Genomic DNA, 15719 nt, shown 5'->3' with positions numbered 1-15719 from the left:
GTGCCACCTCAACAAATTCTGAGTTCCTTGAAGGCATCATTTTATAACCCCCAGTCCCAGCAGAGCGCTAAGCAAATCTGAAAATACTCGCTGAATGGAATTAACATATCAGTGAATGTCAAAGGTTTCAGATGGACTATAAATGTATTCTGTAACATAGCAATTTATACCTAATTGTTATCCATGAACCCATTTCTTTTTATATCCAATGTTTTTCTTTTTTCATATTCTGAATATTTATAAAGCAGGTTACTATTGGGATATTTTAAGTCAGTTGAACAGGTATATGAAGGCAAAAGAAATACAGTCTAGTGGGAAAGCAAAAACTGGGAATAAATCCGTTAAATTACTAGAATAGGGTTCAATATGGGAATTTCAGTCCATTCTGTCATTCCTTTGCATAATGACTTAACATTTCATCTTCATCTATAAATAGGTAGCTCTATTCACTACCAATCTGAATAGTTTTTCACATCTGAAAAAAATGAAATTCAGTGACCCACATTAACAAATTAGATTTATAATCATTATATCAACTATTAAGTGCTAATTAATACTTAAAAATAAGGCTCTTGGGGGAGGGGAGAATCCCACTATGAGGAATTACTATATAGCCTTGAAGAACTAAGAGACAAAATTAGCCACCCACTGTGCCTCCCATTTTTTCCTGCAGGTTTTCAGTCCCTAGCAAATAACACAAAGACCCAGACAAGATCATTCTATTATTTAATGGCTTATAGTTAAATGCTTCATTTCCTTTCTGTTTACAGCTCAAGCACTAGAGCATAATTATGATTAGTCGGGGTGCTTATGCTATCAGCATTGTTTGAAGAATAAATTATAGGACTTAACTATGCCCCATTAGTATCTTTTAATGACAGAGGCAGGGAACCATTCTGATTTGCTGAGATCAACATTTCACCTCAGTAGATTCCTGGCTTCTTCTCATACTCAGATTTCTTAAAGTACCTTTGAAAAGAATTTTTTTCTTAAAATAGCAAGCTTCCTTTTTTAGTCTGCAATGACGAAATGTAGTATTTTGTCACTTGAGTACAGATAAATCATTTTGATGCAGTTTTATAGACCTTTATAATTGTCATAGAGAAAAAGGAAACATGACTCTCCTTTGTCTTTAATCATTAACTTATCCCTCTTCTTCAGAGTAACCTGTAAATTGGACCAATGTTGCAGATCAAATGCAGTCTTAAAAAGGACATTTCCTTTAAGCTGTGATGCTTATCTGTGAACAAGAGAGTGGGAATTCTTGGGAGCCGTGCCGTAACAAACAAAAGAATGGTCTTCTCTCTAGAGACAGTCTTCTCTGTTCATCCTAAGCATGGCCACAAGGCAGATGGGCATGAACAGAGATAATAAATACTCTCATCAGAGCAAATACATGGCCCTACAGTTCTGTACCACATCTTCCAATCTGCAGATACATGAGAAAACATTTATTGTCTATACTGTTGATTTCTAGTAAAGTTATTGTCTACAACCTAATGTTATAAGAGCTCTTATATTGTGATTTAAAAACAACAACAAAATAAAAACAAAAATTACAACTCAAAATATCCAAGTATAATCATCAGGGAAATTGGGCTAGCACACTGATGGAAACATGATTATTTCTGGATTCACTGATTTAGTATGGGACATGAGAGAAGCAGCAATGAAAATGGTTGACTATATTTTTTATTTGGAGATTCTGCCTTAATATGAAAATGAATAAACTCATCTAATAGGTCTTTTGCTACTGCTCCTCATTTTATGAATTATTTTGAACAATGTAAAGATAAAGAAAAACTTTGATTCTATTTGAAAATAATATATTACAAGGGCTAGTTGGGCCTCCTAATGATTCAATGGGCATGTTATGTAACTGTGTGGCATAAAAGCACACCCAGGATTTAAATCTAGTCACCTGTTAGCTGTGTGACCTGGGGCAAGACAATTAAATCTCTAAGTTTGCCTCCTTATTTGAAAATGAGGATAATAACATCTGCCCTACCTCAAATGAGATAAGTATATAAGTACTCTTGGAAAGTTACAAATATTACTTCTATTTAATTATGGGCTTACTCCTCTATGACAGCATGAAACTTATGGTTCATGTCTAAATTAAGATATAGCACTATTTATTATTTAACACTATGATACTTAGCCATTTCTAAAGTCCTTCCTTATATCATAAATACCTTGACAAACATACATTATTAATGCTCCTGAAGAGATGGACAACACATTAACTTTTTGCTCTTTTATTTCCAAAGTCTTTATTTAAATGCTTGGTTCAGCCTAAATTTTAAAATGCATTAACCTTCAAGGAACACCTATCTCGTTTCTGACTACAGCTCAGTTATCCAACAGCCTAGTTTTTTCTCTTTCATAATCTCCGGCTTTACTCAGAGTGATTTAATTTCTTAGGTAAATCTCTATTTCTGGTGAGTGTGAGATGGAGGAAAATGATAAACCGTATAGTCCTCCAGAATCCCTTTCAGCACCAGAGGTGAAATAACTTTTCTGGAGGGGGGATAGTTAAAAAGTAAGAAATTTGAAAGTTAATGGCAGATTCCAATCATTAATTTCATTAAGTTTCATTTAGTTTCTGCCCAGAAGATATATCACCAGAGAGGCCTTCACTGATCCTACCTCCCACCTCAAATAGCACCTCCTTATAAAATAACACTACTTTATTTTTATGGCCCTTGTAATTACCTGATATTATTTTTATTTTCCCATTAAAATGTAAATTCAATATGTACAAGAACTTTGGTCACAAGGGTATTCCCAGCAGCTAGCATGGTCATTGGTGCTAACAGGCTCCTATCAATAAATGCAGGAAAAAAATGAATGACTGTATTCATAATATTCAGATCCCTACATTATGATAAATGATCAAAGCACAACATAAACTTTAACATAAAGAATATTAAAGGCTAGTTATTAAAGTACACTACACACATTGGTGGCAGTTTGGAAAACAGAATATGTTTCTAAGATATCTAAACAGTCCCAGTTGGTATGTTTACTATTTCATTAGGAAACATACACATGGAAACATAAAATTAGGCTGTTTAAAGAGTTGGAAATTTAAAGAAGGAAAAGTTGGAAAGGTTAAAAAAAAAAAACACATCATTTTGTTCTTAAACAAGAAATTAACTTCAACAAAAGCACACTGATATTTTGAATAACAAATTCAATAACAGGCATTAATGTAAAGTAATATATACTCTAAATGGTAAGAAAAATAGGGAAGGGAAAAAGTCCCTCATAAATTTCCACTGCTAATACCTAATAATGACTGTTTTTAAACAGGTGTATGCCTATGCTTTTTACATAATTTAAATCATGATCTCAAATTCCAGATCTCTTCTGGAAATTAAACTTCTTTCATATGTGACTGTGGAGAAGAAAAAGAATACTATTAGAGGGCTCAAAGTTTATTTGGACACGACCATTTATTTTAAGTAGATGTTTGAAGGTGCCTCAAACTCTGAAAAAACATATAATCCAACTAACTTAAGACATATTTAAGAAAAAACATGAAAGATTTCTTAGATACAAGAATGAGGTATAAATCGCTAACACACAGTCAAAAGATTCAAGTTAAAGGCTTACATTTTATTACCTCCTAAAACACCTGAAATTTATTAAAACTTAAAAAATAAAAAATAACTTACCTATAGGATATCCCAATGCAAAGTCATTACTTTGTGTAGCAAAAATAGGAAATAGTCCGGCTTTGCTAAATCGACTATCGGGACTGGCAACCAGTAACGTTAATATACATACAACGAAAAATACAGAAGCTTTGGCAATTAAGATACTGTATAGAAAAGACCAATCCACATTAGAAAAATTAAGTACGACCATGTTTTTGAATAGTAAAGCTGGAAGTGCAAATCTGGAGACAAAATTTCCCAGTCCTTTTGCTTGTGTTGATGTTATAACATTGGCCCTTCCTGCTATGTAGCCACAAAGGACTATGCCAAAGCATTCTAGTAAGGCTGGAAAAAGCCTTGTTATTGACATTGAAGGTGGGTCATTAGTGGAATTAAATCCATGTGTAACTGGTGAAGACAAAGTCTTGGTCATATTGACTGCAAAGGTTAAGTTCTTGGCAGGTATATCGGAAAAAGAATTCATTTTCTTTCACCTTCCAACTCCAACCAGAGCTCTGAAAAGAAAGGAAGAAAGATTCAGTGTGAAATCAACAAGAAGAATTCTAGTTGCAAGGATACACTGGCAAACCTAAATTTATTAAATGGCCAAATACACAAAATTTTTTTCAACTACCATCACAGAAAAATACAATGAAGAGAAAAAAAAGGGTGGGAATGTCTGCTAACAACAACCTCTTGACTCTCAAAGGTGGGTCAGCTCAAAATATTTATGTCTTATATTCAGTAAAAGATATGAGTAAAATAACATCCACAAATACCACAGCTGCAATGATGCCCTGTGGTTTTCTCCAGTGATCCAGACTCAAGCTCCGCCTGGTGGATAAGAGCCTGGGGCCCACAGAGTCTCTGCTGAATGTCCACTGCAGCCAAATTGTCCAGAAACTTCCAGAAGTTCTCAGGGCTACATCAAGGAGTCACAATGGACAGGAAGGTCCTTTCCAGCCTGCAGAAGGTCTTGAATATAGGATAGGAAAAAGAATATAATAAAATATCACTAATTAACTTTGAACGAATAACTTCTGTGCCTCACTTTCCTCATGTGTGAAATGGCAATAATAGGACCTACCTCATAGGAACTCGATATTATTCAATATCAAGTCCTTATAAACACATTTGCTACAAATAAATCACTTAACAAAAGTTAAATATAACTTTTGGTGGCATAAAAGAGAAAGAATGAAGGAAAAAATGATGGCCTCCCACCTGCCTAGTCTTAGTTCCTTTTACACCAGAAACACATATTGGCTGTCTTGAATGCTCCATAGCGGCACTGAATGTGCCCTTGAGTGCCACAGGGACTTTGCACATGCAGTTCACTCTAAAATATTCTCTTCCCTAACCACCTACCATTCTCCACACAACAACTACCCATCCTTTGAATTGTATGCAAATCAATTCAGGAGTTGTTGTAGGTAAGGCTCCTCTAACACCATACCCAGGCAAGGAGCCTTTCTCAAGTAGAATCGTGTTCCTTAACTTTAGGCCACTTTTCTCAGTTTATTAGACTGTGCATTAGAGTGACTATGTGATTTATGTCTGTCTCCTTCACCGGACATTAAGTGCCATAGAAGCAAGGACTGTGCATGCTTTTGTTTCTTCCTAATGCCAAGCACAGTGCCTGAAGATTAAGGCACATAGGAGATTAAGAGGCAAAAACAATTACCTGCTCTTGTATAAACCCTTCACTCTTAGGTGGATCAATGGTCTCTCTTAGGAACTGTCTACTTCGTGGACAGAATCTTGTTTTTCTCTGAATGCTAAGTATTCTAAGTTTTTTTACTATATATAGCAACAGGCCCAAGACCACAAAATGTGCTCTAAAATGTTCTAAAAGCTGTTCATACAATGTTAAAGAACACAAAATGTCTTGTAAAATGTTCTAAAGATGTTCAGAAAATGCTAAAGCAAGGAAAACTTTATGTTAACATGATAATACTTAGCAGACTTTCTTCTTGCAGCCAGGGACACATTAGATTTGAACAACTCTGTAACTAATCAGCTTTTATTAGTAACTAGAAGTTAATATAGAGACCATTCCCAATTCCTAAGGGATTATTATGGGTAAACCATCCAAAGTAACCTTATATAACATAAAAAGTAAAACAGCTTATGCTTCCTGAAATGTACAATGCCCAGGGTTAAATTCTTAAACACCCACCTAATATTAAGGACTCAGATGGCAGGCCAGAAACCAACAACAACTGATCCAAGGGGGTGTGGATGAGATAATTTTCTCTGAGCTACCCTAGTATAAGCTGAATTCATTTAAAAACATGTTTAAATCTGGATCAGGACAAGTTATTTTCCTACTAGGATTAGATAGGAGTGGTCAACACACACAAAACCTGTAATACTCACACATACTTGAAGTCTACCAAATAAGCATCAGATTATATCCTGGAAAAGCTACTGATTGATACAGGTAGTCATAACTGAAGTAAGGAGCTGGTAAATGAGTGAACTAAAGCGTTAAACATTCAGAGCCCCTGAGAGATGTGGATTTGAAAAACTAGTGCTAAGATTAAAGTGATAAACTACTCCAGTCTTCTGTTATTTTTTAAAAGTTCCCTATATTTCTTTGCCTGGACTAACTTATACTTCTCACTGCCCCTTATTTGTACCAACCACACTTGCATGTCAATTTATTCCAATAATTTTTAAATCAACAGTTTTAAGTAAATTTGCAGTTGTTCAGTGAAGAGTCAAATGGCCCGAACCCAATTTGGGGCCTATCGCTTATCAACTCCTTGGGCAACTAAGCCTGCCTGCACTTCAGCTTCTTCAACTGTAAAATGAGAGTAAAAATCTCCTTAGACGGATATTGTGAGGACTGGAGATTTTATACACAGCTTATTATAGTAGCTTTTCACAAAGGAGACCTTCAAGAAATGGTAATAACAGCTACTGGGAGTTGTGTGTCCTAATAATAACAAGAATGGTAGTAAATTAAATACAATTAATTGTTCTATGCCAATTCTTCAAACATACTTGGTATTAAAGAGCCTTCAACTAAAACAGAGGGATGGGATAGATTCTAAGGTTATCAGTTTTTGTTTTATACCAAACAACTAAGGGGAGTTCAATTTAAAAATTTAGTTTGATCTTAGTTATCAACAGGGAAGGGAAAGTTCTTTAGTTCCCTCTAGGTGATGGTCAAATAGTTGTAGCAATGTCCAGGTGTAACTTTCAGTTAGGCAAAAATTAAGAGAAAAACTTTGGAAAGTAATCTTCCCTTTCCCATGAAGCTTCTTTTAATGTTCCTTGATATCATAAAAGCAATATCTGCTAATTGAGGGGCAATCAAAATAACCAAAAAGGACTTAGAAAGTTTTATGTCATCTTAATTTTTTTTTTCCAGCAGGAAGAAAATAAACTTCCTAAAGCATTCTTTTAAAATAAACAGGAGCCACAGCAATGGAAGTATTTTTTAAAAATTGCATCCAGTCTTTTCATCTCCTTAAAAACCAATGCTTGTTAAAGAACAAAAAGTTGGCTTGTCACAGAAAAAGACCACTCACTGGGACGGGAGCAGACAAATGCTATACGCTAGCCACTTCTGGTCACTCATGATTTAGATAACAAGGAGGAACCACTGACACTGTAAACTGCTATTAAGTGAAAATCGGGAGGAGGGTTCTGACTGGTTTCAAAGAGAAAGCTTTAAAACCTTAGGCTGTCTATTTCTCAAACACCCAATATCCTTTATCGGGTGGGAAAAACGTAATACAGTGTTGCACCATTCAAGCACTTTCCAACATCGACACTCACACCATCCACCCACTCCCACCTACTTGCCGGGGACCAAATGTCCTCCCTAGAGACCCAGGGTGGGGAGGGCTGAGCGCTGCCTCTTGCCTTGTCGGCGGTGACAGACTTCGGCCCTCTAAGATAAGGATGTAGAGAATCCCTAATCAAACAGGCCGCCCAAAGAACAGCTGCCACCCAATGCCTGGGAAGGCAGCAGTGGAAGTGTTCGGGATAAAAAGTTGGACGCTCAGCTTTCCCGGGGCATGGTAGTCACATCGCAAGGTAAGTGAAATGCTCCTAAAAGGGATAAGGGAGACAATTTGGTGCAACGCTCCAGGTACCTGGGCACAAACTCCCAGGATGGCATTCGCTGAGGCCACCCCCCAGATTAATGGGAAGAGTCAGAACGATATGGTGGATGCACGTACAGTGAGGCGCTCCTCAAACTGGGGGATGGCAGATCTGTCACCAAAGGGGACAGGCCGCCCCTTCCCCTGCCTGTCTTCCCGGGTGGACCGCACGTCCTAAAGGCAGGCGCTGCGGGGCAGAGGCGGGCAGGCGCAGGCAGCGGACTGCGGGCCTAGGCGCTGCTCACCGGCTCAGACTGGAGGAGCGAGAGCGGGGGCACCAGGGGTCCGTAAAGGAATGGGACCGCGCAGGTCGGCGCCCCAGGGGCCCATCTCACCTGCTACGTCTGCAGCCCTGGGGCCGCGGGAGAAGGGAGTCGATGCTCGAGGTGGACCAAGCAGGGAGGAAATCACCGTCATTTCCCACCCACAGCCCTCCCAGCAGAGAGCTGCCGGCTGCCGGGGTCAGGCTACAGCAGCTCAGTCACGTTCCGAGAAAGTGAGGGGCTTAGTAAGCTGGGACCAGGTCAACTCCTCCCCTTGCCGCCCCGCCCCGCCCCTCCTTTAAGCCCCGCCCCAGCCAGGGGAACCCCGGAGCTGTGCGGGCCCCGGCCCCGCCCTTTCGCTCCGCCCCCGACCGCCGAGAGGCGGCCCCTGGTTCTCACCCACGTCCCCTCCCCCCTCCCGCTCCTCTCCCCACGCCTACTACGAGCCGCCAGAAGCCGGCGGCAGGACTTCCGGCCGCTCGGCTCCCGCAAAATGGCGGCAGCTGTGGGGGCTTTGTGGTTTCTCTCTTTCCCCTAAATTCAGGTGCAGAAGCCTCTTGTCTTTCCGCCTGACCCCAGCCTCGTGTGGTCTGCCTAGCCCTCTCTCGATTAGCCTAGTCGTTTATATAGTTCAGTTTAAAAACAAGGCCTTAAAGAGTCAGAATCGTGGGTCAGACTCCTGCCTTTCACCTTTCCCAAGGCAGTGTGACTTTGACCGTCCTAGATCAGAGACTAAAATGTAAAGCTTTTTATTCTGTTTGGTAGTGGTGGTTTAGTCTACAAGTCCTGACTTTTGCGATCCCATGGACTGTAGCCTGCCGGGCTCCTCTGTCCACGGGAGTCTCCAGGCGAGAACAATGGAATGGGTTGCCATTTCCTTCTCCAGAGGATTTTCCCGACCCAGGAATCGAACTCGGGTCTCCTGTATTGCAGGCAGATTCTTTGCCGACTGAGCCATGTTGTGTTTGGTTTAGTAAATAAGCACCCAGTCGCTGACTTCTTGTGTTTCTACTGTGGGTTGAACCATGCCTACCCCCTCAGTGTACTGAGAGAAAACTGATGTATTCGTGGAAAACTTAACAGAGCAGAAACTGAAGATACAGGAAAATAATGCATTCTGCCCTGTTCTCATTTTACCCTTGTTCTCTATCTTAACTTTTAACAGCCATCCTTTTTTGCCTAGAACCTGGCTACTTTTTTTTTTTTAATCTGACTATATCTCAAAGCTGAAAGGATTTATTTAGAAAGTTTGGAGATGAATTCAATGGAATATTTATTGAGCTTTGACTTATAGCGAAAAACTGGAAGATAGCCCTGGACATGAAAGGTAGGGTGAAACTCTAGGAAGTTTCTTAGGTTGGCCTTGGACTTTGGACCATATCCTCTGACCACAATAAAACCATTAATTTTTTTTTTTTTTTCCATGAGAACATGTCTTAGTGATTACACTAATTTTGGATATGCAATCTGGAAGCTTTCCCAGGGTAAGTTGAAAGACTGAAAGCAAGAAAAACAGATGACTTTGGGGAAAAAAACAAGCCAAGAGGAAATAAAAACTCGGGGGTGGTGGTAATGAAAAGAATGAAAAAGACCTGAGAGACATTACAAAAGAACTGTTAGGACTGGATTATTGATAGGGCTGAGAAAAGGAAGGAGATAATGAACCTAGGTATTTGCTCATCCATTACAATAAAGCAAGTGAAGAAGAACTAAAGGTCCTCTTGATGAAAGTGAAAGAGGAGAATGAAAAAGTTGGCTTAAAACTCAACATGCAGAAAACAAAGATCATGGCATCTTTGCCCATCACTTCATGGCAAATAGATGGAGAAACAGTGGCAGACTTTATTTTGGGGGGCTCCAAAATCACTGCAGATGGTGACTTCAGCCATGAAATTAAAAGACGCTTACTCCTTGGAAGAAAAATTATGACCAACCTAGACAGTATATTAAAAAGCAAAGACATTTTAGCCAACAAAGGTCCATCTAGTCAAAGCTATGGTTTTTCCAGTGGTCATGTATCGATGTGAGAGTTGGACTGTGAAGAAAGCTGAGCACTGAAGAATTGATGCGTTTGAACTGTGGTGTTGGAGAGGACTCTTGAGAGTCCCTTGGACTGCAAGGAGATCCAACCAGTCCATCCTAAAGGAGATCAGCCCTGGGTATTCATTGGAAGGACTGATGTTGAAGCTGAAACTCCAATACTTTGGCCACCTAATGCGAAGAGCTGACTTATTTGAAAACACCCTGGTGCTGGGAAAGATTGAAGGTGAGAGAAGGGGACGACAGAGGATGAGATGGTTGGATAACATCACCGACTCAATGGACATGAGTTTAAGTAAACTCCGGGAATTGGTGATGGACAGGGAAGCCTGGCATGCTGCAATCCATGGGGTTGCAAAGAGTCGGACACGACTGAGCAACTGAACTATACTGAACTACAATAAAGTAAAGGAATAAAACTAGGGAAACTCTTAATACCCTTACTAGTTGTAAGTCTCCACCCTTTCCTATCATTCTATTATCTGAAGATGAAGAAATGTTTCAAGTGAGGGAAGTGGTTACAGAAGATAATGAATTTGGTTTTAGGCCTAAAATCTCAAATCTCAAGAAAGTTAGTCTCCTCTCTTGAAGAAGTTATCACCTTCATTTGAGGTCCTGGAGATTGGTCATTGGTCTAAGAACAGCCAGCAAGAGAATGGGAATCTAGTGCTCACTGTTCAGAACTAATTGCTCATGATAGTGTCAGCACCTGTAAGATTGCTAGGAGACACTGGAAGAGAAAACAGAAGCTGAAGACAGAGAAAAAACACAGCCAAAGATGTGGTTTGGAGCCAGCTGCACAGAGTGGACAAGTTTTCCAGTACTAGCAGCTGGCCAGGGGACAATGGCTCTAGGAAAAAAGTGTTTACAGAGAGGAAGGACTTCATCAAAAATCCTTCTTAGATAAGCATTTATTGATGAATGCCATAAGGTAAACTTTTAATTCCATTATCATGTCTGCTAGTCATTCTGTGAGATGCTGACCTATATGTACTATTAACTGAAAATAGGAAGTGAAAAGCACAATACCTCAGATAACTTGTTTAACACTTTACTGTAAATGTATTACTTTTTCCTATGCATATAAAAATCAGTAAAGAAAAGTAAGGTCATACAATACACATTATTTTTCAAACACATGATTTTTAGTAATCTTTTTCACTTAATAATATTTAACATTTTTATGCATAAATATAGATCTCTATCATAACTTTCAACACCTATTGAATATTCCCTATTGAAAAGTTGAGGATTATCTCCCTTAAAATTCTTTGGACTTTCTGTCTTTGGACTCTGGACCATCCATAGTGTCTAATCAAAGATAAGTAAAGAAGAGGAAGATAAAACAGTAGAAGTGTTCAGACTGACTTACAATGTGTTGTTTGAAGTCACTACTGTGGGCGAGAATCCCTTAGAAGAAATGGAGAAACCCGCAGAGTCAACAAAAGGGTGCAATTTCGAAAACGACAAATCTCAAAAACAACAAAAGGGTGCAATCTCAAAAATGACAGAAAGATTTCTATTCATTTCCTAGGCAGACCATTCAATATCACAGTAATCCAAGTCTATGCCCCAACCAGTAATTCTGAAGAAGCTGAAGTTGAACTGTTCTATGAAGACCTACAAGACCTTCTAGAATTAACACCACAAAATGATGACCTTTTCATCATAGGGGACTGGAATCCAAAAGTAAGAAGTCAAGAGATACCTGGACTAACAGGCAAGTTTGGCCTTGAGGTACAAAATTAAGCAAGGCAAAGGCTAATAGTTTTGCCAAGAGAATGCACTGGTCATAGCAAACACCCTCTTCCAACAACACAAGAGAAGACTATACATGGACATCACCAGATAGTCAACACCGAAATCAGATTGGTCATTTTCTTTGCTACCACAGATGGAGAAGCTTTATGCAGTCAGCAAAAACAAGACTGGAAGCTGACTGTGCCTCAGATCGTGAACTCCTTATTGCCAAATTCAGACTTAAATTGAAGAAAGTAGGGAAAACCACTAGGCCATTCAGGTATAACCTAAATGAAATCCCTTATGATTATACAATAGAAGTGACAAATAGATTCAAGGGATTACATCTGATAGAGTGCCTGAAGAACTACGGACTGAGGTTTGTGACACTGCACAGGAGGTGGTAATCAAAACCATTCCCCCCAAAAGATATGCAAAAAGGCGAAATGGTTGTCTGAGGAGGCCTTACAAATAGCTGAAAAAAAGAAGAGAAGCTAAAGGCAAGGGAGAAAAGGAAAGGTATACCTTTCCACAAGGAAATATATTTGAATGCAGAGTTCCAAAGATAGCAAGGAGAGATAAGAAAGCCTTCGTAAGCGAGCAATGCAAAGAAATAGAGAAAAACAATAGAATAGGAAAGACTAGAGATCTCTTCAAGAAACTCAGAGATACTAAGGGAACATATCATGTAAAGATGGACAAAATAAAGAACAGAAATGGTATGGACTTAACAGAAGCAGAAGAAATTAAGAAGAGGTGGCAAGAAAACACAGAAGAACTATACAAAAAAGAACTTCATGACCCAGATAACCACAATGGTGTGATTACTCACTGAGAGCCAGACATCCGGGAGTGTGAAGTCAAGTGAGCCTTAGGAAGCATCACTGTGAACAAAGCTAGTGGAGGTGATGGAATTCCAGCTGAGCTATTTCGCATCCTAAAAGATGCTGCTGCTAAAGTGCTGCACTCAATGTGCTAGCAAGTTTGGAAAACTCAGCAGTGGCCACAGGACTGGAAAATGTCCTGGAATGTTTTCATTCCAATCCCAAAGAAGGACAATGCCAAAGAATGTTCAAACTACCACACAATTGCACTCATTTTACATGCTAGGAAAGTAATGCTTAAAACTCTTAATGCCAGGCTCAGCAGCATATGAATTGAGAACTTCCAGAAGTTCAAACTGGATTTAGAAAAAGCAGAGGAACCCAGAGATCAAATTGCCAGCATCCGTTGGATCATAGAAAAACCAAGAGAATTCCAGAAAAATATCTAGTTCTGCTTCATTGACTACGCTAAAGCCTTTGACTGTGTAGATCACAACAAACTGGAAAATTCTGAAAGCGATGGGAATACCAGACCACCTTACCTGCCCCCTGAGAAACTGATATGCAGGTCAAGAAGCAAGAGTTAGAACCAGTCATGGAACAACAGACTGGTTCCAAATTGGGAAAGGAGTACGTCAAGGCTGTATATTGTCACCCAGCTTATTTAACTTATATGCAGAGTACATCATGAGAAATGCCAGACTGGATGAAGCACAGGTGGAATCATGTTTGCTGGGAGAAACATCAATATTCTCATATATGCACATGACACCGCCCTCATGGCAGAAACTGATGAGGAACTAAAGAGCCTCTTGATGAAGGTGAAAGAAGAGAGTGAAAAAGCTGGCTTAAAACTCAACATTCAGAAAACTAAAATAATGACATCTGGTCCCATCACTTAATGGCAAAGAGATGAGAAACAATGGAAACAGTGAGAGACTTTACTTTCTTGGGCTCCAAAATCATTGCAGATGGTGACTGCAGGCATGAAATTAAAAGACACTTGCTCCTTGGGAGAAAAGCTGTGACAAACCTAGATAGCATATTAAACATCAGTGAACTGTGGTGTTGGAGAAGACTCTGAGAGTCCCTTGAACTGCAAGGAGATCAAACCAGTCAATCCTAAGCTGAAGCTCCAATACTTTGGCCACCTGATGTGAAGAGTTGACTTATTTGAAAAGACCCTGATGCTGGGAAAGATTGAAGGCAGGAGGATAAGGGGATGACAAAGGATAAGATGGTTAGATGCCATCACTGACTCAATGGACATGAGTCTGAGTAAGCTCTGGGAGACGGTGAAGGCAGGGAAGCCTGGCATACTGCAGTACATGGGGTCACAAAGAATTGGATATGACTGAGCAACTGAACAAACAACAGCAATATAATTTCAATGTCTTTAAAAAATATTTAGTTTATTTGAAACTCCCTGTCCCCTTCCTGACAGCACCAATTTCTCCTTCAGTCACTTCAGTTCAGTCACTCAGTTGTGTCTGACTGTTTGCAACCCCATGGACTGCAGCACTCCAGGCTTCCCTGTCCATCACTAACTCCTGGAGCTTACTCAAATTCATGTCCATTGAGTCCGTGAAACTATCCAGCCATCTCATCCTCTGTCGTCCCCTTCTCTCGCCTTGAATCTTTCCAAGCATCAGGGTCGTTTCCAATGAGTCAGTTATTCGCACTCCAAAGTATTGGAGTTTCAGCTTCAACATCAGCCCTTCCAATGAATATTCAGGACTGATTTCGTTTGGGATTGACTGGTTGGATCTCCTTGCAGTCCAAGGGACTCTCAATAGTCTTCTCCAACACCACAGTTCAAAAGCATCAATTCTTCGGCACTCAACTTTATTTCTAGTCCAACTCTCACATCCATACGTGACCACTGGAAAAACCATAGCTTTGACTAGATGGACCTTTGTTGTCAGAGTAATGTCTCAGCTTTTTAGTATGCTGTCTAGTTTGGTCATAGGTTTTCTTCCAATGAGCAACTGTCTTTTAATTTCATGACTGAAGTCACCATCTGCAGTGATTTTGGAGCCCCCAAAAATAAAGTCTCTCACTGTTTCCATTGTTTCCCCATCTCTTTGCCGTGAAGTGATGGGACCAGATGCCATGATCTTCGTTTTCTGAATGTTGAGCTTTAAGCCAACCTTTTCACTCTCCTCTTTCACTTTTATCAAGAGGCTCTTTAGCTCTTCACTTTCTGCCATAAGGGTGGTGTCATCTGCACATCTGAGGTTATTGATCACTTTTCACTTTCATGCACTGGAGAAGGTGATGGCACCCCACTCCAGTATTCTTGCCTAGAAAATCCCATGGATGGAGGAGCCTGGTAGGCTGCAGTCCATGGGGTCGCTAAGAGTCGGACACGACTGAAGTGACTTAGCAGCAGCAGCAGCCCAGCAATCTTGATTCTAGCTTGTGCTTCTTCCAGCCCAGTTTCTCATTATGTACTTTGCATATAAGTTAAATAAGCAGGGTGAAACTATACAGCCTTGACGTACTCCTTTTCCTATTTGGAACCAGTCTGTTGTTCCATGTCCAGTTCTAACTGTTGCTTCCTGACTGGCTTCAGGTGAGGTTTAATCCTATGACTCGAACTGTCATCAAGGACCCATTTATTTTCTTCTCTCTGCAGTGTCAGACTTTACTTTTTGGGGCTCCAAAATCACTGCAGATGGTGATTGCAGCCATGAAATTAAAAGACTTACTCCTTGGAAGGAAAGTTATGACCAACCTAGATAGCATATTCAAAAGCAGACACATTACTTTCCAACAAAGGTCCATCAAGGCTATGGTTTTTCCTATGGTCATGTATGGATGTGAGAGTTGGACTGTGAAGAAAGCTGAGCACTGAAGAATTGATGCTTTTGAACTGTGGTGTTGGAGAAGACTCTTGAGAGTCCCTTGGACTGCAAGGAGATCCAACCAGTCCATTCTGAAGGAGATCAGCCCTGGGATTTCTTTGGAAGGACTGATGCTGAGGCTGAAACTCCAATACTTTGGCCACCTCATGTGAAGAGTTGACTCATTGGAAAGGACCCTGATGCTGGGAGGGATTGGGGGCAGGAG

General features: G+C 40.0%; 1 protein-coding gene and 1 long non-coding RNA gene across 5 annotated transcripts in view; one reads left to right on the top strand and one right to left on the bottom strand.

The window, feature by feature from the left end:
- The window catches only part of GPR155 (G protein-coupled receptor 155), a 40550-nt gene extending 32260 nt beyond the window's left edge, over window positions 1-8290 (bottom strand). For 2 of the 3 annotated variants that reach the window (XM_005202384.5, XM_005202385.5), the window contains exons 1-3: window positions 8116-8290; window positions 4442-4637; window positions 3681-4177 (exon numbers count right to left, since the gene is read on the bottom strand). In XM_005202384.5, the coding sequence (XP_005202441.2) occupies window positions 3681-4146 (466 nt within the window). In that variant the 5' untranslated portion in view covers window positions 4147-4177; window positions 4442-4637; window positions 8116-8290. The remainder of the gene's footprint in view (window positions 1-3680; window positions 4178-4441; window positions 4638-8115) is intronic. The other variant, XM_002685317.7, reaches the window with a different exon arrangement.
- The window catches only part of LOC107132241 (uncharacterized), an 89720-nt gene continuing 81216 nt past the window's right edge, over window positions 7216-15719 (top strand). For both annotated transcript variants that reach the window (XR_009491532.1, XR_003030655.2), the window contains exon 1: window positions 7216-7712. This is a non-coding gene — a long non-coding RNA (uncharacterized lncRNA). The remainder of the gene's footprint in view (window positions 7713-15719) is intronic.

The sequence above is a fragment of the Bos taurus genome, chromosome 2, assembly GCF_002263795.3.
Source record: "Bos taurus isolate L1 Dominette 01449 registration number 42190680 breed Hereford chromosome 2, ARS-UCD2.0, whole genome shotgun sequence".
In the NCBI taxonomy this organism is placed as follows: Eukaryota; Metazoa; Chordata; class Mammalia; order Artiodactyla; family Bovidae; genus Bos; species Bos taurus.
This window is presented reverse-complemented; position numbering and strand designations above follow the sequence as displayed.